The following is a 23,134-nucleotide window of genomic DNA, read 5'->3' on the forward strand; positions in this document are numbered from 1 at the left end:
CCAAGTTGCAACATGTCTTGCACTTCCTTTTCAACGACTTCCTTCATAGAGAATGGCAATGGGTATTGTGGGGTGTTAACTGGTTCTGAACTGGTCGTTTGTAACCGACACTCCACAAGGTTTGTTTTACCTGGGATCTCCGAGAATACGTCTTCGTAGGTACTTAAGATGTCCCTTATCTCCACCCGCTGTCGCTCCCCGATTTCATCTCCAAGCTTTATGGAGTCAATACCGCAGCTACCCTGTACTTTGAAAGTTGGTAGTGGTTTCTCAGACTCCTCTTCCTCCAGAACGACAAAAGATGATGTCTGAGGAAGCTGTTCTTCACGGCGTTCTTCATACTTTTTCAGCATGTTTATGTGGAAAAGTTTTTTGCTGTGTCCAAGGTCCAGCCAGTAGTCATAGTCGTTTTTCTTTTCTATGACTGGAAACGGCCCTTTCCAATGCATCAATAACTTGTTGTTGCTTGTGGGAAGCAAGATCAATGCACGGTCACCAGCTTTCAGGTCCCGTTGCTTGCTGTGGCGGTCGTAATACCTTTTCTGCGACACCTGTGCTCGGCTCAGGTTTTGTCGTACCAGCTCTAGTGTCTTCTCAATTCGCTCTCTTAAATCCAGGACATATCCGTACGTCGTCTTAAGTTCTTCGTTCTCCTGATCATGAGTCCATAGCTCTTTCAGGATGCTCAGAGGTCCTCGAATATGTCGGCCATAAATAAGTTCAAATGGTGAGAACCCGGAGCTTGCTTGTGGGGCTTCACGATAAGCAAACAAAAGAGGTGCTAGCAAGCGATCCCAACATTTAGGCTGTTCTTGAACCATTTTGCGGAGCATTTGCTTGAGTGTTCCATTAAACCTCTCTACCATCCCGTTGCACATAGGATGGTATGGAGTGCAGCTAAGATGCTTGACTGCCAGTAGTTCATTCACCTCCTTCATTAGATCTGAGGTAAAGCACGATGCCTGATCAGCCAAGACTTCTCGTGGAAAACCAATGCGAGAAAACATCTCGACAAGTCCCTCGGCCACTGTAGCTGAGTCAATTGCTGTCAAAGGCACTGCATCAGGGTAGCGAGTGGCGAAATCCACAAGAGTCAAAATATACCGATGGCCTTTTGCCGAGGCTGGAGTTATCGGTCCAATGATGTCGACCGCCACACGTTCAAAAGGGGTGTCGATCAACGGCATACGCCCTAGAGGCACCTTGCCCACCTTGCCTTTCGGTAAAGTCCTTTGACAGGCGTCACATGATCGGACATATCTGCGGATATCTTCTTGTACCCCGGGCCAGTAGAAGGCGTCCAGAACTCGATCTATTGTTTTTTTTACACCCTGATGACCTGACATGACATTTTCATGAGCCAAACGTAACACTTGGCCTCTCAGGGACTTCGGGACTATGGCTTGTTCAATGATCTTACCAGGGGACAGGAAGTATTGTCGGTAAAGAATACCATTCTTGGCTACGAAAGAAAAAGATGTCGAGCCCTTTCTAACAAACTTCTTACCCACTCTGGCTCTGCAGATGTCAAGTGTCTGGTCTTTTTCTTGTTCTTCGCGAAACATTTTGCGAGACATCTGGCCAGGGAGCCCAACAGAGATGGCCCTTCGCGAACTATTGAGACGTGCGGCACCAACCAGTTGAGAATTTGGGTGGTTACCTTCGTCCGCAGAATGAACTTTTTTTCTTAATGAATTGATCTTGAGAAAGTTTCCGCGAAACGTCGGGGTCATTGGCGTCACGGGCCCCCGGTACGTTCCCAACTATGACGTCATACAGTGGCGACGGCATACACTTGACGATGGCCATGCCGGAAAAGTATGGAGATCTGATACGTATCTCCGCCTCAGGGGTTACGATGGTGCTGCCATCAGCCAACCACAACGTCGCGGTAGTGCCAGTTAGTGCTTCATCAGGTACTAATGACCGGCGTACTACCAACGTGTTGCTTCCGGTGTCCCTTAGGACTCGAACAATTTGTCCATTCACTTCCCCTGGTAACACTGGCATGGGACGTTTCTTACATTGCGCTTGCGTCTTCACCGTGCCCATAACATTGTCGTCTCGGTCCGAGTCGTCGCCATCAATCATGGATTGTTGTGGACCGGTCTCTTCTTTGGGTAGCATTAAACAAGATGTAGTTGATTTCGAAGTGCCAGTCATTTTCTGACAGCCCTTCACATCATGCCCCCACTTACGGCAGTTTGTACAAAATACTTGTTTAGGTTTACTTCGACAGTCAGAAGCCTTGTGCCCCTTACGGCCACAAACAAAACATTGCATCTCTGCTCTTGGGCTTGAAATCAATTTAGCCTTCCCAGTTGTGTCCTCACTCTTATTCTGAACTATTAATAAGTTCTTCAATCTCTTTGCCTCTATATATATATCAGCTGCCTCTGCCATGGCTTCCAGAGTCTTGCAGTTCTTCTCCCGTAAGAAGAGCGCCAGCTGACTACTGCAGTTCGCCATGAATTGTTCGGCTACAATCAAGTCACGGACTGAATCGAAATTCCTCTCTGTCTGAGACATTTCTATCCACCTGTCAAAGAAACTTTGGAGTCTCGTGGCATACTGTTTTCCAGTTTCGCCGTCTTCAGGCTTGCTTTTCCGGAATTTCTCACGGTAGCCATCAGCCGTGAAGCGAAAACGCTGGAGCAGTGCCAATTTGACTTCGTCGTATGACAGGGAATCGTTCGGTGACAACCGTCCAAATACCTTCAGAGCCTCTCCGCCAAGGCACAAACTAAGAGCCGTGGCCCACTTTTCCCGTGGCCAATCTTGACCTGTCGCCACTCTCTCAAACCTTTTCAGGTAGGCGTCAAGGTCGTCTCTGTCCTCGTTGAAAACGGGTATAAAGTTATGCGGGTTCACTACCATAGGCGCGTTCCTTTGGTTGCCCGTGTCAGCCACCGTAGGCTGACCGACACCGGCCTCAGCTACTCTCAGGCGCAGTTGCAGCGTCCTCTCTTCTACTTCCAAGTGTCGCTGGCTTGCTTCTCGGGTTTAGTTCTCCGTTTTTGCTACTTCAAGACGTAGCTGTAAATTGCGGCCTTCCAGCTCCAACTGTTCTTTCTTCGCGTCTCTCTCCGCGGCTCGTTCATCGCGCTCACGCGCTTCTCGTGCGTCAAACCAAGCCTGCAATTCTGCTCCCTCCAACCCCATGCGTTCTGCCAGCGCCATCAACTCTCGTGAGCCCATTTTACTTTTTTAGTTAGCCTTACTCAAATCTACTTTTTAGTGGCAAACACTCACGTCCTGTCGTAGCGGACGCCAATTTGTGACAGGTTCAGTAAATAAAGCCAGTCGAGCTAGCTGTGAAACGTTAATCTCTCACGAGAAAAGGAAGTGAGCGTTTGATTTGCAAAAAAAAGATTATACTTTCACAAACACACAAAAAAAAAACCACAAAAAGGAAAATACTAAGATCAGAAAAATGTTAACTAATTAGCACTGTCAGTTTCGTTAGCGAGCGGAAACCTCTAAGAGTCTAAACAGTCCTTTTCGTTAAAGTCCTCGTGTTTGAGTCCGGACGCGAGAGAAGACGGATACGGCTCACCAGCGGTTCACGCCCTTCAATAGTCCATTGGGGAAGCTGCCGTGGTGAGAGTGCATAAGCTCGGGCCCGTAGCCCGACGGCTTGCTCCCGCTCCCGGTAGACGTCATCTGCTGCGCTGTCTTCCGCTCGAACATCAGACCAAGGTCTTGCCAAGGATTCGCCAATAGCCGCTGCGGTTGAATGGTCACCAGGACCCCGTGGAAACAGTCGCCAGCTAGGTGGATGCCCTGACGCCCAGGAGGTACTCGCACCCGACGAGGTCGCACGCCGCACCCTAGCCTTCTTCTTCCAAGCACGAGCCCGAATCTCCTCTTCTTCTTTCTTCGATGCCCTGGCTCTGGATTTTTCTCCCATTCCCTTGAATTTTCTTCTTTTTCCAATCGCCAGTGTTCGCCGCACTGGCGCAATACGCCATCTTGCACACATTGTCAGTAGTTCATCTTACGCGCCAAATTTGAAAGTCACTTGACTCGCGCACTTCACTCACAACAATGCACTAAGTTTGCCATTAAAATCAGAGGACGGCGGACGGTTAAAAAAAAGAAACAAATAATGTCACTGATTTTCAGCACTTTTATGTTTCACGCTTGACATGGTGATCCCTCACAATTATTTTGGGGTTAAGTGGTCCATATTTATATTATAAGGACGTCACAGTTCATCAAAGCAGCTTGCAAGCCCTGGTTTGTAAATAAGAGTTCTCGCTGGATATCAGTGGAGCACATAATGTGATTATGAAGATAGCAGGCCGTCAGAGCCACTGGGAAACGTTTCGTACAGAAAGCATTTAAAGAAGTGGGCTGATAGCATGCAGCCTGAAGGAGGATTATAAAAAAATTACGTTATTGCAGCATAAAATACCCATTCAGGCCCACTCTGACGTTTCAGATCCTGGGTACCGGACACCAAAACCAAAGACTACCAAGTTCCCTAAAGGAACCTACATTCCCGGATCAGCCATAAAGGTAAACTTCGGTAGTGATATAGAAGAGGAGAGCAGAGTTGAAAATGTAGGAAGAATACCTACTTTCAGGAAACCGGTTGGCTTCTCTACTCATAGGGGGCCGCTTTGAGGAAACTGAGAAGGCGCCTATTTAGTTGTTTGTAACAGCCATTGCAGCAAAAGGAGAGGGACGGAAGTAAAAATTGCAACAGCATCAACAAAAAAGAACATGAACGGCTAGCAATGAGCGAAACTCCCACACGTTAAAAAACGGAGAGAACTTCGAGAAAGCCCTAAGAAACTAAATTGAATTCACGAAATCGCGATCAAGAGTGTTGACACATCACATTATCACTTAGCGCTCCTACTGCCATGAGTAAACTGCAGCACTGGTTCCACTGTCACAACATGGATGTTCCGTGTCATAGGAATTGGTATAACACGGAAGTATAACATGTATTTACAGAAGTAGGTGAATGTTTAATGTACCTAACATAGTTGCTTAAAGGGAGCTTGCCCATCAGTGTTTGACAGTGTTTGACAGTTATAGCACAACTTAACGTCAATGAATCCACGCTGACGCTTGGCGGTACATATGTATCACGAGGACCAACGTCCATGATGAATGATTTAAAAAAACCTTCATGCCATAGATACTTGTGGTACCTGGGTGAGAGTGGAACCGGAGAAAATGATGTGACCACCACAAAAGCGCGTCATTGTTTGGTCTCTCTCGAGCGTTCACAGAGAGCAGACGTGTTGCCCGGTGCTCCCGATTCTGCGAGAGACGCTACCGCGTCAGCCCGCGAGAGACGCGACCGCGTTCCGCGCAGTGCTCCTCGCGTTCCTGGACTCTCATACCCGTTCGAGTCTTGTCAAGGAGAGTAATCTTTACAGATTATGCCCTTGGATCCCTGCCACCGCTTTCGGTGACCTGAGCCCTGTGACAGCGTCCTCTGCTCCTGCGCGTCGCTGGGGCAGCTGTCATCCCGACTACCATGGCAGAGCAGTCCCCTCCATTCTCGGCTACGCCATTGGAACGCCCGTCGCGTTCCCTGGTTCCCACATCGTCACACAGACGCTCAGCGAGCGTCGCGTGCACCCGCGTGCTGTGGAACCTCATCTCCAGTGCCAAAGCGGTGCGGTTGCATCATGAACAGGCACAGAAACTGTGCAGAGTCGTCAGCGAGAAACCGACATCACTTCGCCTACCGGTGCTTGCTGCCGACGTCGAGACAACTGCAAGGGGCCTGACGTCCTCGGCGGCCTCCAGCCCTACCACTAGCACCACAGCATCTTCGACCGCTGTAGCGGCGCATCATACAGCCCAACTCGAAGATGCCGGGTCAATTCTGTGCGTGAACGTCACCGTTCCGCAGAACGTACCACTGCCGTTAGACGAGGAACCTGATATTGCAGACATGGATACTACGTCAACGCGTAAGCGCTCGCGTCCTAGCGAGTCGGGCAGCGACGATGAGGGTGGCTCGCGGAAGATGCACGCAGTAGCGCCTGAACGTGCCACAGTTGCGTGTCTTACCCCAACGTCAAATGATGCGGTTGCCCACGAAGACGCCGTCACACACGCAACTGACGAAATCAGTCAGTCTGAGTTTCAGACCGTCCTCTCCAAGTCTAAGAAGCGCCGACAGCGAGCCTCGACATCTCAAGGACCCGCTGCCCACACTGGTCCTCGTCCCGCCACTGAATCGACGGCTATGCTTGCCCACGTTGCTCCAGGGACTTCTAATGCGCCCACTGCGACTCAGACCGCTCCTGCAGGGGTACGCGCCACTGAACACACCATGCCGGCTTCTGCTTCATCGTCGCTAGACTCGGGCACTATTCTTTTTCGACCAGCAAACGCCAGCGCCTCCTTTCACCGCACCTCTCGTCTTGCCATTGCGCAAGCTCTCTCTGCGCTGCCCGGAGTCAAGGAGGTGAGAGTAAACACGAAAAAGAACATCGTGGCAGCAGACGCATCTACACCAGAATGGATGAATCGCCTACTAGCAACATCGGAGCTCGCAGGAATACCCGTGACTGCCCGCCTCCCTGCTGACCGTTCACAAAGCAGTGGCGTGGTGCAAGGCGTCGATGGCGACTATACCGACGAAGCCCTCCTGGCCGCCGTGTCGTCCGATGTGCCGGTGATTGCAGCCAGGCGACAAGGGACATCACTAGTCTTGCGGTTCGCCTCTCCCGTGCCTCCCACCCGGGTCCGCCTTTTTCGCATGGTGTTCGAAGTGAGGCCATCCCGACCTCGCCCGCTTCAGTGCCGGCGGTGCGGACGCTATGGGCATATCGCCGTCACTTGCCGAGGACCAGAGCGGTGCCTGCGATGTGGTGGCCACCATGGGAAAGACGCCAACTGCACCAACAAATTAAGATGCCTGCACTGCGGCAGGCCACATTCAGCTGATTCCGCAGACTGTCAGCTCTGGCAAAGAGAGCGGCGCCTGGCCACCATCAAGGCATCAGCTCCCACCTACCTGCCTCACCGCGAGGCTCAAGCAGTCTTGCGGGCAAGCCCTAGTGTAACTGATAGTCCTCAGCTGAAGCAGACCACGGGCAAGAGCTATGCTGCCGCAGTGGGATCACCATCCAAGATGACGGTCAGCTCGACCCATCCAGGCCAGACAGGCGTACAACAACGGGGCCCTTCGGCTGGTCTCAAGCACCCAGACTCTACCACGACTCGTCCACCCGCGAAGGTACCTTCCCAGCCTCGTGTGGACCAGGAAAATGCAAACCTGAGGCTCCTGTTAAGAGCAGTTGCGGACCTGCTGCCTCCTGAAAACCAGCTGCGCTCCATCTGCCTTCAGGCAGGTGGCGCGCACCCTCATAGCAGCCACCATGGCTGACACTCATCCGCATGCTGCAGAGAACCACCGCCGCCGCCGCCCGTGTGTGCTTCAATGGAACGCTCACTCGTTGCGGCGGCGGCATGCAGACCTCTCCTCACATCTCCTGCAGAGCGAGTATGATGTGCTTGCTTTGCAGGAAGTGTACGTAGCAGCGACCGACTTGCGACTTCCCGGATACATCGGTTACCAAAGTATCACGTCGTGTACTCTAGACACGTGCCAGGACGCGCCGTGCATAGCGAGTGCACATCCCCAGGGTCGACCACGTTGTGCAGTGTACGTGCGACGAGAACTACCACATGTGCACATAAACGTGGCTGATGTCACTGGAGGGGCTCTTGAGTGTTGTGCCGTGACGGTGCGGCTTCGCGGTGTGGACACGACAGTGGCCTCTGTGTATGTGCGACCTGGACAGCGGTGGGACGCCTCCATGCTGTTACAGCTCACGGCTAAATTCGGAAGAGACTACCTCATATGTGGGGACATGAATGCTCATCACACCATGTGGGGGAGTAGCACCTGCTCCTCTCGAGGAAGGGATCTGGTGGACGTTATCCATCAACTGGGCCTACAAGTTTTGAACACCGGATCCTTCACTTTCGTCCGCAGAACAGCACGACCGTCATGCTCCGCCATTGACGTCACCTTGGCCAGTGAAGGGGACCGGTACGATTGGGCAGTGGAGCCTGACTCCTGGGGTTCAGACCACCTGCCGATCGTCATCTCACCTGTGGGCGGAAAGATCCCAAGGAGGAGGCTGTGTAGTACGATCGATTGGCGGGCTTTTCGAAGGCAGCTTCGAGACGTCCCAGAGGATCAGGATTTCCTGAATCTGGTAGCAGTGGCAGCGCAGGCGGCAACTATCCAGACCAGGGTGCCAGAGCACCACCCTGTGCCAGACCTCCATCACTTGAACTTACGGGCTGCGAGGCGCAGGGCTGAGAGAAGGTACCTAAAATCCCATGACCCAGCTCAACGTACACTCTTCAATCGTGTGGATGCGGTATGTCGGCGACATGCCAACCGTCGCAGGCGGCAAAGCTGGCAAGGCATCTGCCTCTCCCTGAGTCAGGCAAGAGGTGGCGCAAAAGCATGGCGACTTCTACGATCCCTCGTCACTGGACCAATGGTGCGGCAACCCGTCATTGCGGTGGCCATCTACTTAGGCATTAGTGAAAAAGAACTGGCAGAGCGACTGGCCGATCGCTTCACAGAACTCCCACCAGCCAATCCTTCAGCCCTCATCGCCACGCCTGCTCCCAAGCCACCGCAAGGTCATCACCCTGCCTGGACGGCCAGCCAGATCGCATCTCTGTGTCAGGACCCTATTTTCGAACACGAACTGAACGTTGCTCTAGCCAGAACCAAGCGCCGCAGTTCCCCTGGTGCCGACGGCATCACATACCAGATGCTGCGCAACCTGGATATGGCCTCACGACGACACCTGTTGAGGACTTTTAATGAAATATGGCAGAGCGGCAACCTACCTGAAGCCTGGCTGACCGCTGTTGTGGTGCCGATCCGGAAACCTCGCCGCCCTTGTGCCGCCATTACGTCCTACAGACCCGTTTCTCTCACCTCTGCTGCCTGCAAGCTCATGGAAGCCATAGCACTGGCACGCCTAAATTGGATTGCGGGGGCAAAGGATTTCCTACCAGAACAGCAGACGGGCTTCCGACGCCACCGATGCACAGCAGACTCGATCGCGGACGTCGTCTCTACCTTGGAGGAGGCCAAGCGCAACGGCGAAGTGGCCCTCCTCGTCCTGCTGGATGTACAGAGCGCTTTTGACAGCTTGCCTCACATAGCGATAGAGAGTGCTTTGGACACACTCGGCATCGTGAGCTGCCTACGTACCTTTATCAGTGCCTTTCTGGCAAAACGCACCCTCCGGGTTAGAGTACGACGCGCGCTCAGCGACCCACGGCCAGTGACAGCAGGCGTTCCACAAGGTTCCGTCCTGAGCCCCTTTCTGTTCAACCTGGTGCTAGCGGGGCTGCCGACCGCGATGCCCGCAGACAAGCGTTACCCCACGCAGTGCTCCTTGTACGCAGACGATGTGGCACTGTGGGTTAAGGGGCCTAGGCAAAACTTCACGGCCATAAGGCGTTCCCTGCAGCGCTCCTTGGATGCCGTCGTCTCTTTCTTCAAGGCAATCGGACTGAACGTTTCGCCCACGAAGACGGAGGCACTGCTGGTTCACCCCAGAGCCACTGCGCGGAGGGCCGTCCGAAGGCTTGTGCTAGGTGACCGACCTATCCCGTGGAGCGATGCAGTGACGTACCTGGGGCTAAGGATCGACCACCGCCTTACCTGGATACCAGCCGTTAAGCTCGCCGTCCTCAAGGCCACCAGGGTCGAGACTGCCGTAAGCAAACTGCTCAGCAGGGGCCAAGGGTGCACCTCACGGCTGGCTCTAAGACTCTACGAAGGGGCTGCAACGACAGCGCAAACTTATGCACTGCCCTTGGTGCAGCTAGCGCCACACCGCAAGGAGCAACTGGAGCGGCAACATCGCATGGCAATTCGGCGCTTCATGGGACTTCCCCGTCAGTCACCCATAGCTGCAACCCTGGCGGAGGCCCAGACCTGGCCTCTGTCACTCTTGATGCTACGACAGGCGCTGCATCACGTGGATCGCCTTCACAGGGCCCTCGGGGGCGCTGCCCTCCTTCGGAGACTGCGGAGCCGACCAGCGTCACGGATGGCACAGATCTGCGCTCTCTATGAAGAGCTGGTCCCCGATCCCCCCAGTCCAATCCAACCCCCTCCACCACACCAGCAGCCTCTGGACGTACAATTAACTCTGGACAACCTCAGAAAAAGGCGCACACCGGCATGCGAGCTCCATCAGGCAGCCGTGGCGAAACTTCATGAAAGACTTAAGGGGCAGCTCCTGGTATTCACGGACGGGTCCGTTCGGGACAGCCCCCATTCGGCCGCGGCTGCCTGCGTCATACCATCGACTGGGACAACCATCCGCTGCCGACTTCCCTTTCACGCCAGCTCCACTGCAGCTGAATTGGCCGGCCTTCACTTGGCAGCCGACCACCTTGCTGCCACGTTACCCCAGTTGCCTGTGGCGATTCTGTGCGACTCCCGACCAGCCCTACAAGCGCTGCTCCAACCAGACCAAGCAGGCATAACTGTGGCGTTGCTGCACGCAAAACTGACCGCCATCAAAGAGAGTGGTGTGCGCCTGTCCCTCCACTGGCTTCCCTCGCACGTTGGAATAGCTGGCAACGAGGAGGCTGACGCCGCCGCTAAGGCAGCACACCACTGCGACACGCCAGTCACTAAGGCGGTAACCCAGTCGGATTACTCACGGCAGCGACTGCGGAAGCTCTTACCAACGGCCCACCCTGACACACGGGTGGCAAGCGGCAAACCTCCACCATCCCTTCCGGAGACCGGCCTGGACAGATGCGAGCGGCGGTTGTTGCTTCGCCTGCGTACTGGCAGCGTCTGGCCTGCGGCACGCATGTATTCCGCGGGTCGCTCTTCATCGCCAGCGTGCCGAAGGTGCGGTGATGACGAAACGCTGCAGCATATTGTTTGCTCCTGCCCTGACCTGGCCACTGAGCGTTGCGCACTGGTAAGCCGCTATCGTCTGCTTGGACTACCTGCCGAAACAATGGAAGACATACTTTTTCCCGCGCGCTCGAAGACGAAAGCCCTTCGTGCCTTCCTCGAGTTCTGTGCTTGCGCGGACCTCGCCGCCTTATAGACGGACTCTTTTCACTCGCACTACTGACTGTACTGACAAGACGTTCTCTTGCCATGACATTCACTTTTTCTTTCCTTCCTCTCTTCTTCCTATCATCTTTACTTCCCCTTCCCCGATCCCTAAAGGCGCTGAGCCGTGCCCCCGCGACGGGAGGCAGAAAATAGCGTCCTTTTTGTCTCTTCCTCTTTCATTAATCTCTCTCTCTCTCTCATTGTTTGTATACTGAACGCGGGCAAAGGCCACCTTTTCGCGGCGTGTTTGCGTATTGAAACTGCGTTGAACACTAGTGCCCAACCAGAGGGAAACGCAATAGCCTTCGCGTCTTCCCGGTTGGCTGGCTGCGATTTCTCGCGGGGCGAGTGTAAGTTGGGAACGCCGAGTTATGTCCACTCGCCACGTTGCGAAGAGCTATAGTTAACGCGATAGCGTTAGAGAGCTCGAGTCACAGAAATTCCGCCGTCGGCATCGGCATCGTTGGTTGTGAGCGAAAAATCGAAAAAGAATTAACTAAAAGAAAGAATAAAATTTTCGGTCCCATTTAGAATCAAACTCGGGCCGTTCGCGTAGCGAGCAGGTGTCCTACTACAAAGCCACGATGTTACGTGCAGCTGCTTCAGAAAAAAACACTACATAAATGTCATGTAGTGGAAGGGCTCTCCATAATGCATTTTGTTCGACAGGTGTCACGACGAAAATGAGCCTATTCGGCGATTTGTAGGCTCATTTGGGAGGCCACGAAACTACGTCGAAAAAAAGCAGAATAGTGAGGCCATCGCCGCTAAAAACACACAGGATCTTTCAAACAGCTGTAAAAATTGACAACTATGTCCATCTAGCGGAAAAAAAATTTCACCCCTCTCCAGCAGCGTTGATCAAGCACACAAAAAAAAACGCTAGATAATGTGCTGCCATCTGTGAGGCATTGTCAGACTCTTTATGGCCTCCGAAATGGCGAGCGCGTGGCGCGTATCTTGGAGGCCATGCGGCTCTTGCTTTAGACAAAACCTGTATATACCAATCGTACACGCGTGTGTGTGCGTGTGTGTCTGTGCGATCTGTGAGACTGTGAAAAACGTGTCTCGACTTCAGCAGAGCGCCGTTCTAGCAGGTGGAACTGGCCACACTGCACAGTTTTGCTCATCAATGAGTGCCTGCGGTACATTCATGTCAAGTAGTGTCCCACAACTAATGAGCCAGAATGATGCTAACATTCAAGCACGAGCAACTGGGAGCACATCAAAAAGGCAGCTGCATGTGCCAGCGCAAAGGTGGTGTTTTAGGCGCCGATAAAGATGGGTTCATGATGCAAGAAGGTGATTGCGCCTCGCCCAGGCCCTTTGACTAGCGAGAAGTAATGTGTGACAAAATTTGCGCCTTGAAATACTGAAGAGACGTATGAGGTACCCATGCCCTGCAGGGGGCTTTACGTGGAGCAGTCAGGTTGGTGCATCAACGACCAGCTGCCAGAGCGCAAGACTAACCTCAATGCCAAAGTTGGAAGTGATTTGCTATTTATTATGCCGAGTGCAGGTGCAGTCATAATTTTCACGAGACGGGCAACCTGCGCAAACATTGATAGCCACACCCGGAAAAATTACTAAGAACTGGCAGTTCATTAGAATAGGCCATCATATTAAGCACGCCATCGACCGTACTAACCGACAAAGAAATTCGATACCTTCAAACGGGATCATTGCATCGAAATGGACTAGTTTGGGCGCATGCGTTGATCTCCCCATTTCCCATTCACAATTAGGGGCGCAGCAGTTTAAAGGTAGGCAGGCTTCTTTAGTGTCCGTTTTCACGGCTACATTATATGGGGCAATTCATTCATCCCCAAAACATTACTTGTGTCCTGAAGCCCGGTATTTTCAGACCGAGGCTGGCCGCGTCTACGTCGGTACCGTCAGGTTGAGGCTTGTGGCGTCATCGTGGACCTTCTGCACTGGCCGTAGTTGGTCTTGATAAGACGCGCTTCGCACAATCGTCTGCCAGTAAAGCCATTGATCTTCGGGGTCGGCGAGAGTCTCGGGACAGCCCGCCAGCATGTGTCTTATCTCAATGATGCCATTGCACGCGTCACACTTGTGTTGAATTTCACTGTCAGGGAGAATTTTATGTAGTAAATACGGAGTTCGGTAAGTTCGGGTTTGCAGTAGACGTAGCGTGACTTCTCGGGTATTATACAGTACAGTCAAACTATATGTCAGACACGAGATAGGTATAATAGAGTAGTATCAATCATCATTGTGACTAGTATCAATCATAGTCATCAATGTATAACAGCTACAAGCGCAGACCAAGACGGTGACTTCAACGTAGACATTATCGACCTCAGCACCTAGTTTTGCCATAGACTCTCTAATGGTGTCATCGATTGGCATATTCGAAGTGGCCGACAAACTCTGTACCGAAGCACTCCACTCTGACGGAGGGCAAGGGACGGGAATCTACCAATGGAACGCACGCACTCCCTCTGGAGCAAATGGCAGGGTCGGAACGGAACGCGATGTGCGCGCATAGAGTAACATAGTAAATTTTTATGTTACTCTATGTCGTGCGTCTCTCTTCTTGCATGAGTGGGTACGCTCGGCACAGCGATGCTACGCTAGCAACACGTGAGCTACGACGCGAGGCGCAACTGACGCGACCAGCGTTCGTCCGCGCGCCCAAAGTTAGCACTGTTTCAAGTAGTTTCAAGGCACGGGGCGTTCCCGACTTGCGGTTGAATCCGCAATTTTCTCGGTGAAGAAAACGTTTCTGCGTGAAGTGGATTTCGCGACGGAGCTGTTCTAAATCTTCCAATAGAACATACAAAAACACTACTAACCTGCCAATGGAACAGACGTACTCTGCATGGAGTAGAAGAAGTCTGCCAATGAATGAACTTTATGACACTCCAGTTACGTTCTATGGGGCAACGCTAGGGTAAACTATGTGAGACCAAAAAAGTGTAACTAAACAGTAATATCAATGTTAACCAGGATGGCACAATATTAAACCCCTACAAGCACAAGCTCCTTATACAAGTAGGCGACTTAACCGTAGACATTGTGAACTTTTGAACCTGTCTAGAAAAATTTATTGTCACTGATGTCAATAACATTTCAACAGAACAATTTCTTCTTAGAGATACAATAACGATGATGACAAAACAGACTTCATTTACATCAACATGAATATGAGATGACTGCCCTGATTGACTTGGTGGAGATGCGTGGATTGTTTTGATATTACCATTCCCCCAAGATGTGTGTACATTTGCGAACGACCTCATTTCTTGCAACCGTCTCTGTATACGTTGACTGCTAACTTACATAACTGGGCAGACCACCTTGCTTCCAAATTCAATTTTAGATTGTATTAAAAACGAAAGCTTTCATCCCTTTATTGCCAGCTAGAACAGCAGTAAATGCCACAATATTTCACGGTGTCAGAAGTGTCTAGTGAATCACTGTTCAGAGAACCAATGCTCCTCAGAAATCAGAAAGTAAGCGCAAATGATTTTGAAACGCAGGTGATCGCACTGCTGAACTAGACGTTGTGACGGAATGTAAAAATCGTTGGTATAAGCCGGTAATTGAAGACGGAACTGGAATGGGCATAGATTTGGTGATATTCATGACGGGTTATTTAGAGATCTGTTTCAAACAATCTAAAACGGGCATCGGTATCTTCCCAGCTTATGTAGTATTGCTTTGCTCTCAATATCTAAAATGTTTACGCATTCCACACATTTAGTAGCAAATGATCAGTTTCTTATAAATCCACACTTAAAGATACACTAAAGAGCGAAACTTTTTCTCACGTACTAGTGATGTGCAAATTTATACTCCCTAAAGCAGCACTCTTACCGCTACACCACAGTTGGCAAGCGATAAAAAGCGTGAAAAGAAACTGCGCGTCGATATGTGACCTTGAGATTCTCGCACCACACACTGTGACGTCATCAATTTTTGAAGGCCTCTACTGGGTCCCACGTACCTTTTAATTGTTAAAACAGAAGTACATTGTGATCTGTGGATGTCATCGACTTAGCATACGAAGTCTCAGAAAATGTCAGCGAGCCCATGTCGCGAATACATAAACAATACATCGTGGAATTTCTTACGTCACACGCGGAAATTACGGCGCAAGTTTCAAAATGAAAACTTCAACCTTGATTTTCTCCGCTAATAATTGCCTCTTGATAATAATACTTATCACCTTAGAGTTCTAAGAGCGCAGTTTATCAATATAAAGCAACTAATTGTTTTTTAGTGTCCTTTAACGAATAGGAAACCTGGTAGATCCCCGAAAAAAGTTGCCAGTGAATGGTTTGTGTTGATGCAGGTTCTAAAAAGCGAGAAGCGCCTTGTGGAAGTGCTCGCTACAAAGGAACGAATCTTTGACCCCAAATGTTTTTGTATGGATTCTGACTATTACACCAATTTTCCGCCAAGAAACGTTGTGCGCACAGTATCGTGCAGAAAGTTTGTTTCATTTGGGTGAGTAATAAATAAGTTTCCTATAAAATTTAAGATTGACTTTCCAGACTAGATGCATCCGATGCAAACTTGTATGCGTCACAGCATACAAGCAAGCGATTTCAATTATACTTGTTTTCAAAACATACGCACTTTTAAAAATTGCTGACTATGTACAAATTGATTACTTTTGCACTGCTCTCCTTCATACTTTTAGTTCCGTGGCACAAAAAACAGCAGCCTACTCATACAACTAGTTACTGTTGCTTGCATGATCATGAGAATGCTTGAGGTTGCATGATCACTGCAAAGCTAAATGTGTCTTCTACAATATAGTGCAACACGTTAACTTTGAAAGTAGTGGTATCTCAACGTTGTCGTTGGTTTTCCTGCGTTTCCTAGTTAAGAAGCTAGCTGCTACAGTGAAGACGTTCTCAGTGCGGGCACAGGAGGGAAGGGACGTAATACAACACAAGGAAATTTTTCTTACTAGTTCGGGGTTGCGGAGTGCTATGATTCAAGTGTTCAGATTATGTATGTCACGTCGCGCCCCACTGTTGCTGGTGCTTGGGTAAGACGTTGCGGCTAAAGCCACGGAAAAGCTGAAAAATAGGGGCTCTGTAGGACCCACCGTCTGGCAGGATGGTGGTACGTACAGAGCAGTCACATATAGTAATACATTAATGGCAATCAGTGACAAGAATATATAATTGAATTGTCTGCAGCGGTACAACATCGAGAATGTAACCCATGGCGTTAGGAAATGTACTTAATTACAAGTATTCGATAGTTTGTAACACGTTACGTACAATACTAGTTCAAAGCAACGGTAGGCTTACTTGTTTTAATCTGCATTGAAGCTCACCCGGTAGCAATTAACGAGGCAACTGTAAGTCACCACCGTCATGATAATATTAGTGTCAACAGTCTGCATTATGGCACACGCTGAGAATGTTGTCCGGGGAATACCACGCCATCTATGCAATCGCCCTGCACTATGTGTTTGCTCTATGTGTTCTCCTGCTTGTACATAGAAGGGGCGAAAATAACCAAATAGCGTACCTATAAAAAGCTGAAACGTTTTGTTGTCTTTTCTTTTCAGGAATTTTCCCGATGCTCTTATAAAATTGTAAGTTGAGGAATGATGTTTATTTTGTTTGGTAGCTGGAATAATTCGGCAGCTAAGAATTGCGGAAAATTCTGCACACATCAAAAAGGCACTACTAATGTTTATGAATTTCATGGATTACGTAGTATTACCCACTTTCAGTCTGTACATTGTTCCCTCCGCTAAGTGGGGCCTTTTAGTTTCATGAACATCATCATCCTGACTACTTTCACTGCAGGATAAAGGTTTCTCCCATGATCCGCCGGTCAACTCGGTCCTCTGCTTTCTGCTGCCACGTTATACCCGCAAACTTCCTAATCTCATCTGCCCACCTATCTTAATAATTTTTAGTTTCAAGTGGTACCCAAATTTCAGACCCAAACTTGGTGACTGGCGTAAAACGAATTTGGGAAATGTTCCGCCGAAATTTGGGCATACAAAGCTCTTAGGGGCCTAATTGTTGCTTCGTGCCTGTCAACATGAAGAATAGCAGCATTGAGAGCACCTGGTGTCAGACAGAGCATTAAGATTCTGCGTCGGCGTATGATGAGGTTCGATTGAGCATATGCTAGAAATGTGCATCTGTAAAGCTCGGAGGTTCATTAAGCTGACGTTTATTAAACAAAATCGGTGTGCCATGTAGCCGTGGAAACATGTTTCGCCAAGCAGAAACAGACGAATATTCTAGACCTGAGGAGTAATGCATTCAAATTTTACAGAAGCGAGTAAAACCAGCGTGATTGCAAAAAGCACCCTAATATTCTCAAGGAGAGACAAAAAGACCTAAGGTAGTTTCTAGAAATAAAACAATTCAGCCACATGAAAAAAGTATTCAACTCTACGATTGAATTTTTCGTTAATCAAATTGAACAGTTGCACCACATTACAAAAAACATTTTTGGAATAAATCATTAGGTTTATTCAGAGCGTGCGCGAACTATTGCATCATCTTGACAGGGCCATTCTTATGCATACCACTCGCCTTCCTTGGTGCACGAGACGAAATTTGTGTTTGATTTTCATTTTGTTGTATAGTAAGGAGAAGATTTTGTTCGAGTTAACCATGGAAAATGACACCACAACACTTCTTCTCAGAAGATACAAAAAAGGTACTGTACATCTGTAAAAACATTCTTGTAGTTGAAAACAATTTTTCAACGAACACTAAGACAATCACCTACACGTAACTGCAATTTTTCTCGCTGAGGTAAAAGACTATTTCGCATGTCAATGCCACGTGATTGATTGTTTGCACATATGTTTGATACTTTTTTACCCTCACCCTCTACAATACATGTCCACTTAGGCAAATTTGGCTAAATAAATAAATAAATAAATAAATAAATAAATAAATAAATAAATAAATACCATGACGAAAATGCAACAATCAGAACATGTGTGGGACTATTCCGAATAGACGTTCAGTGCCCATCACCAAAGAAAGAAGGTTTGGCTTTGCACGGCACCCACATCTTTTGCTAGGTTACCATTGTCCACGCTCACATTGTGTGAGTAAAGCCTTAACTACCTGTCAATCAAGAGCTCGTGTTCATGGAAAGTAACACAGGCCACGGCGGTTGACTATTGTTAGCAAAGCAATGCAATCGATATGTGGGGTCCCAAAACCACCATATAATTATGAGAGACGCCGCAGTGGAGGGCTCCGGAAATTTTGACCACCTGGGGTTCTTTAACGCGCCTATGTCTGAGCACACGGGCCGACAGCATTTTCGCCTCCATCGAAAATGCAGCAGCTGGTGCCGGGATTCGATCCCGCGACCTGCGGGGGAGCAGCTGAGTACCCCAGCCATTAGACTCCCGCTGCGGGGCCAAAACAATGCAACCAATAGCAAGATGCAATGGTTATTATGTTTTCATTGCTTGTATTTTCTTGATCGGTTGTTTACGCGTATCATTTATCTGTCGATGTATATATGCTCATATGTCAATGTTTCCCGAATGAACTTTCAATTCACCGTAGGCTCTTGATTGTCTTCGTATTCCAAATCTATGTTAAACTTAAGCACTCAAATTTCAAGAATCATGATTCATAAATAACCAACTCGGTAAAGCTACAGTTTTCACAACTCGCAATTGAGCGTCTGTGGTTGAGCAAAAGGCATACCAAAGGCCACTATGAAAATGGTCATCGCACTTCGTACTTTTCCGCCCACACCTTTTCATCTATGAATCACCACCCAGTGTTAGCAGCGCTTCATTGCTCGAGACACGCACGAACCGCCCTTTTGTCTTCGCATTTGTCGACAGCCTGTTTCTGGCGAGTCCATGCGTTAAGAAGCCGTTTCGCCATCTATGACAGCTGCTCCGAATCATATTTGAACACGGCAGAGCGATCAATGTATGGAATAGCCTTTTTTATTGTTCCGTAAACTGAGCTTTGTCATCAGCTTTATTGGTGGCGCACATTCGTTTTCATACAGATATTTATTTACAAATACAGATATTTCTTTCCGGTCCTCCAGTACCACAAAGACACTTATTATGCATCTTTATGCTACGTCGGATTCGTTGGAAAGTCTGCTGCTCCCTCCCATATGTCACTAACAGTATATAGTAGGCTTCACCCTCGAAGTAGGTATTGAGTTTCTGAAGAAGGCTTGATGCTAGCTGGGGGCAAGAATGATAAACGAAGTAGGCGACTGTCTGCTTCTATACAATTCACAGAAACATCGAAATTTAATGAACCATTCTACGCCTAGGGCACTGATATCACTGGAACTTGCATAGGAAACTAGCTGACAAATGTGCCAAAAGAAGAAATAATAAACAACTCGTGTTATGAAAGCCACCGCTCGTATAGTTCCTACATTATTTATTAGCAAGTGAATAAATGTCCTTTTTTCTGTTGCCTCATGGCCGTTTTCAAATGTTACAGGTGCAACAACGTTGCCATTTGGTCTTCCAAGTAAGGTCCATGTACTATATGCCGACGGCTCTTGCATTGTGCTCAAGACTCCCGTAAGAAAAGGTGACGGCATATCTGGGGGGTGGGGTGAGAGAGGAGGCATTTTTTGTGTGATAATTTTGTTTATTATATTATTAAACTTTAAGGGCGTCATTGGTTTTAATTATTGTGACAGGAAGGTTCAACATAACAAGCAATCTAGCCCTAAATTTTCACTAGCATCTTGAAAAAGGTGGCTTTGATGTAGTTGAATACAATCTTTCTTAATCACTGAATTGTTAGCAATCTGTGGAGTTGTGTACCAACAAGTACACTTAAAACCTTTCTTAAGCACTTCATATGACAAAAGAGATTACTGCATACAATGGTGTTTCATCAACTTGCGCTCATGGCAGCAAATATTCCGGCGTGCATGAACCACATGTGAGGCTGTAAACATTTTATTGCAACCTTAAACTTCTCAAACTATACTGTTTTTTTTTCTTTCAAAGTGTGCTTGTTTTAATCTTCGTTGAGTCACTGTGGTGGCAGCTGTTACTTTGCGAAGTGGTACCTACTTCGCAGGTCTATTTTCTTCTGGGATAAGTGCACGTTATTTATTTTTTATTTATACAGTGCTGCTTGCCTCTAGCTGAGGCTGTAAGCTGGGATGGGAGTAACTCGTACAAAGTAAAGCGAACGAATCAAGATACAACACTCGGGTCACAAGAACTTGGAAAAAAGGAAAGAACGCTTCAGACGAACAATATATATATATATATATATATATATATATATATATATATATATATATATATATATATATATATATATATATATATATATATATATATATATATATATATATATATATATATATATATATATATATATCTGTGTGTGTGTGTGACGAATCAACAAAATGATTGTATGAGAAGCCTAGGAAGAAGACATGGGCGTGGATTAGAATAAACGCATCACATTAGGACCACGACGTGTCTTCATTTTTGTAGCGTCACACAAGTCGACGAGATCAACCTCAGCAACCTGCCATGGCTATGACAAAGCCTCCACTGAACATACAGAAGTTCAAAGGAATACCAGAAGGTCGACGTCTCCATCGAAAAGTGGCTTCTTCTTTTCGACATGAAGGCGGCCGAGGCATCATGGACTCACCGTGATCGGCTTCAGCGAATGCCCTGAAGGGAAAGCGTTCAAGTGGTACCTGACAGAGATTTTCGGCAATGTTGACCGACTTCGGACGATAGCAAGCGCAATATACAAGCCCGCTTTACAACGGCTGACGGAGATGACTTTTGTCTCTCCATCCACTACCAACTAAAGGAGGGCAGACCATTAAGGACTACTACGATGAGAAAAAGCGACTGGGTTTTTTCGCTGACCTGAAAGAGTGCCCCATCATTTCTGGACTGACTGATGGTGTTCCTCCTGGTATGGAACTGGCGCTCACCGGGCTGTCTTTCAACTTGTCATTAGAGTGGCTCAGCGGTGCTCAACGGGTCGAGACATCTTTAGAACGGGTGAGAAGAGTTTCCTTTACTCATAACGCTAGTACTGCAACAAGAGCCTCACGTTTCTTCAGCAGACCGCAGCAGCTAACATTCACTCCTCGACCACGTGCCCCACAAAACGAATGTAGATACTGCTCAGCTGTTGTTTTCCCACGACAGTTTCACTAGCACAACGAATGTAGCACCGCGGCAATGTGTCTGCTATTGAGACTGAACGGGGAAACGAGGAGTGCGACCCATAGTTTCATTAATACATTTCAGTGCTCTCTCATCAATGGAAAGCCAGCAACTGCTATTCTCGATACAGGAGCAAGAATTACTTGTATCAGCGAGAATGTCTCCAAACAGCTAAAACTTCAGTTTATGAGAGACTCCAGCATCATACTCCAGCAAGTTGCTTTAAGCATTCGAACTTTAGGTCGCGTAAACATTCAGTTACAAATGGATAACGTCACAAAGAAAGCTTCTGTACACGTTCTTTGAGGCATAAGAACGCTATTAATTCTTTGCCTTGACAGCGCTTCGTACTTCAATCTTTCTCTAAATCTTGAAGGCAAGTCGGTGACACAAGCACGTGAGATTTGAAACCTTCCACATCACAATGAAAATAAAACCACTCAAGCCCCACTGATGCGAACCCTGACTTCAAAAAACTTGTCAGAGCATGAGTCTGCGGCGCTCGATCTCCTTTAAGCAAGTATGGCGAGATGTTTTCGAAATATCAGACAGATATTGGGTGCATCACTACTGAACAACATGGGATCGTACTTACCTTCACTGTCCCTATTCATCGAGCACCATACCGATGTTCACAGACAGACAAAATGGAGATTAACAAACAAGTTGACGCCCTAATTAAGCTAAGGTTGTGAGGCCTTCGTTGTCGTCCTACGCCGCACCAGTCATTTTAGCGGGAAACAAAGGTGAAGGACGTACTCGTCTATGTATTGACTACCGGAAACTCAACGCCATAACGGTACCCCACTTTCAACCAATGTCACGTAGAGATGATATTGTTGACCACTTGGAAAAGACACTGTTTTTTACTAGGCTGGACGTAATGTCGGGATACTGGCATGTCCAAATGCATCCCGACGACGTCCATAAAACTGCATTTGCCACGCCTGATGATCATTTTGAGTGGTTCGTAATAATGCCGTTTGGGTTGAAGAACGCTCCGGCTACATTTGAAAGAACCATGAACTCGATAATTGCGAAACATCAGTTCACCAATGTTAGTAATTGCTTCGACGATGTGGTTGTGTACTCAGAGACATTTTATGATACTATACGACACCTCGAGACGCTATTGAAAGCTCCCAAAAGCTAGAACGTAAAACTCAAAGGGAAAAAGTGCCACTTTGAACGCTGCAGCATTGAATACCTGGCCCACAAAATTTTTCAAGGCACGGCGACACCCAAGCAAGGTAATGTGGCTGCCATACACAAATTTCTGAAACCCACACGAGGAAAACATCTGCAGCGTTTTCTGGGCACTGTAAACACCTACCGTGAGTGCATCCCTACTTTCAGCAACATCGCTCTCCTACTCGCGAAACTACTCCACAAAGGCAGCAAGTGGACGTGGACAAAAGCATGCGGGCAAGCCTTTCGGGAACTGAAGGAGCGGATAATTGAAGAACCGGTGCTGTGCTAAAACAACTTGACGACAAAGGCAAATGACATCTATTGCCTATTATTCCCGCAAACAACTGACGCACAAGGCAAATGATATATATATATATATATATATATATATATATATATATATATATATATATATATATATATATATATATATATATATATATCTGGAGAGAGAGAACTTCATTCATGCGCACGCACTTGGATATAAATTTGCATACACAGAGGTGACACAACGTGTGCATTTTTAAATACTTGGCGCCCTTAGCCCAATTTCCGCGTTCAATCTGCGTGCGAAACTCATCTTGCTATCAAGCCTTTTTATCTGATTATGCTTTGGTGATTAACCTCTGCATACACCACAATAGTTTGTTTAATAAATTTAT

At 48.1% G+C, this 23,134-nt stretch overlaps 1 protein-coding gene across 1 annotated transcript in view; it reads left to right on the forward strand.

Annotated features, from left to right (window-relative positions):
- The window catches only part of LOC119179174 (uncharacterized), a 44,386-nt gene that overhangs the window by 16,483 nt on the left and 4,769 nt on the right, over window positions 1-23,134 (forward strand). The window contains exons 4-8 of the mRNA XM_037430246.2: window positions 4,445-4,521; window positions 15,426-15,580; window positions 16,662-16,688; window positions 17,703-17,776; window positions 19,564-19,656. Of these exons, the coding sequence (XP_037286143.2) occupies window positions 4,445-4,521; window positions 15,426-15,580; window positions 16,662-16,688; window positions 17,703-17,776; window positions 19,564-19,656 (426 nt within the window). The remainder of the gene's footprint in view (window positions 1-4,444; window positions 4,522-15,425; window positions 15,581-16,661; window positions 16,689-17,702; window positions 17,777-19,563; window positions 19,657-23,134) is intronic.

This window comes from Rhipicephalus microplus, chromosome 7, assembly GCF_043290135.1.
Source record: "Rhipicephalus microplus isolate Deutch F79 chromosome 7, USDA_Rmic, whole genome shotgun sequence".
In the NCBI taxonomy this organism is placed as follows: Eukaryota; Metazoa; Arthropoda; class Arachnida; order Ixodida; family Ixodidae; genus Rhipicephalus; species Rhipicephalus microplus.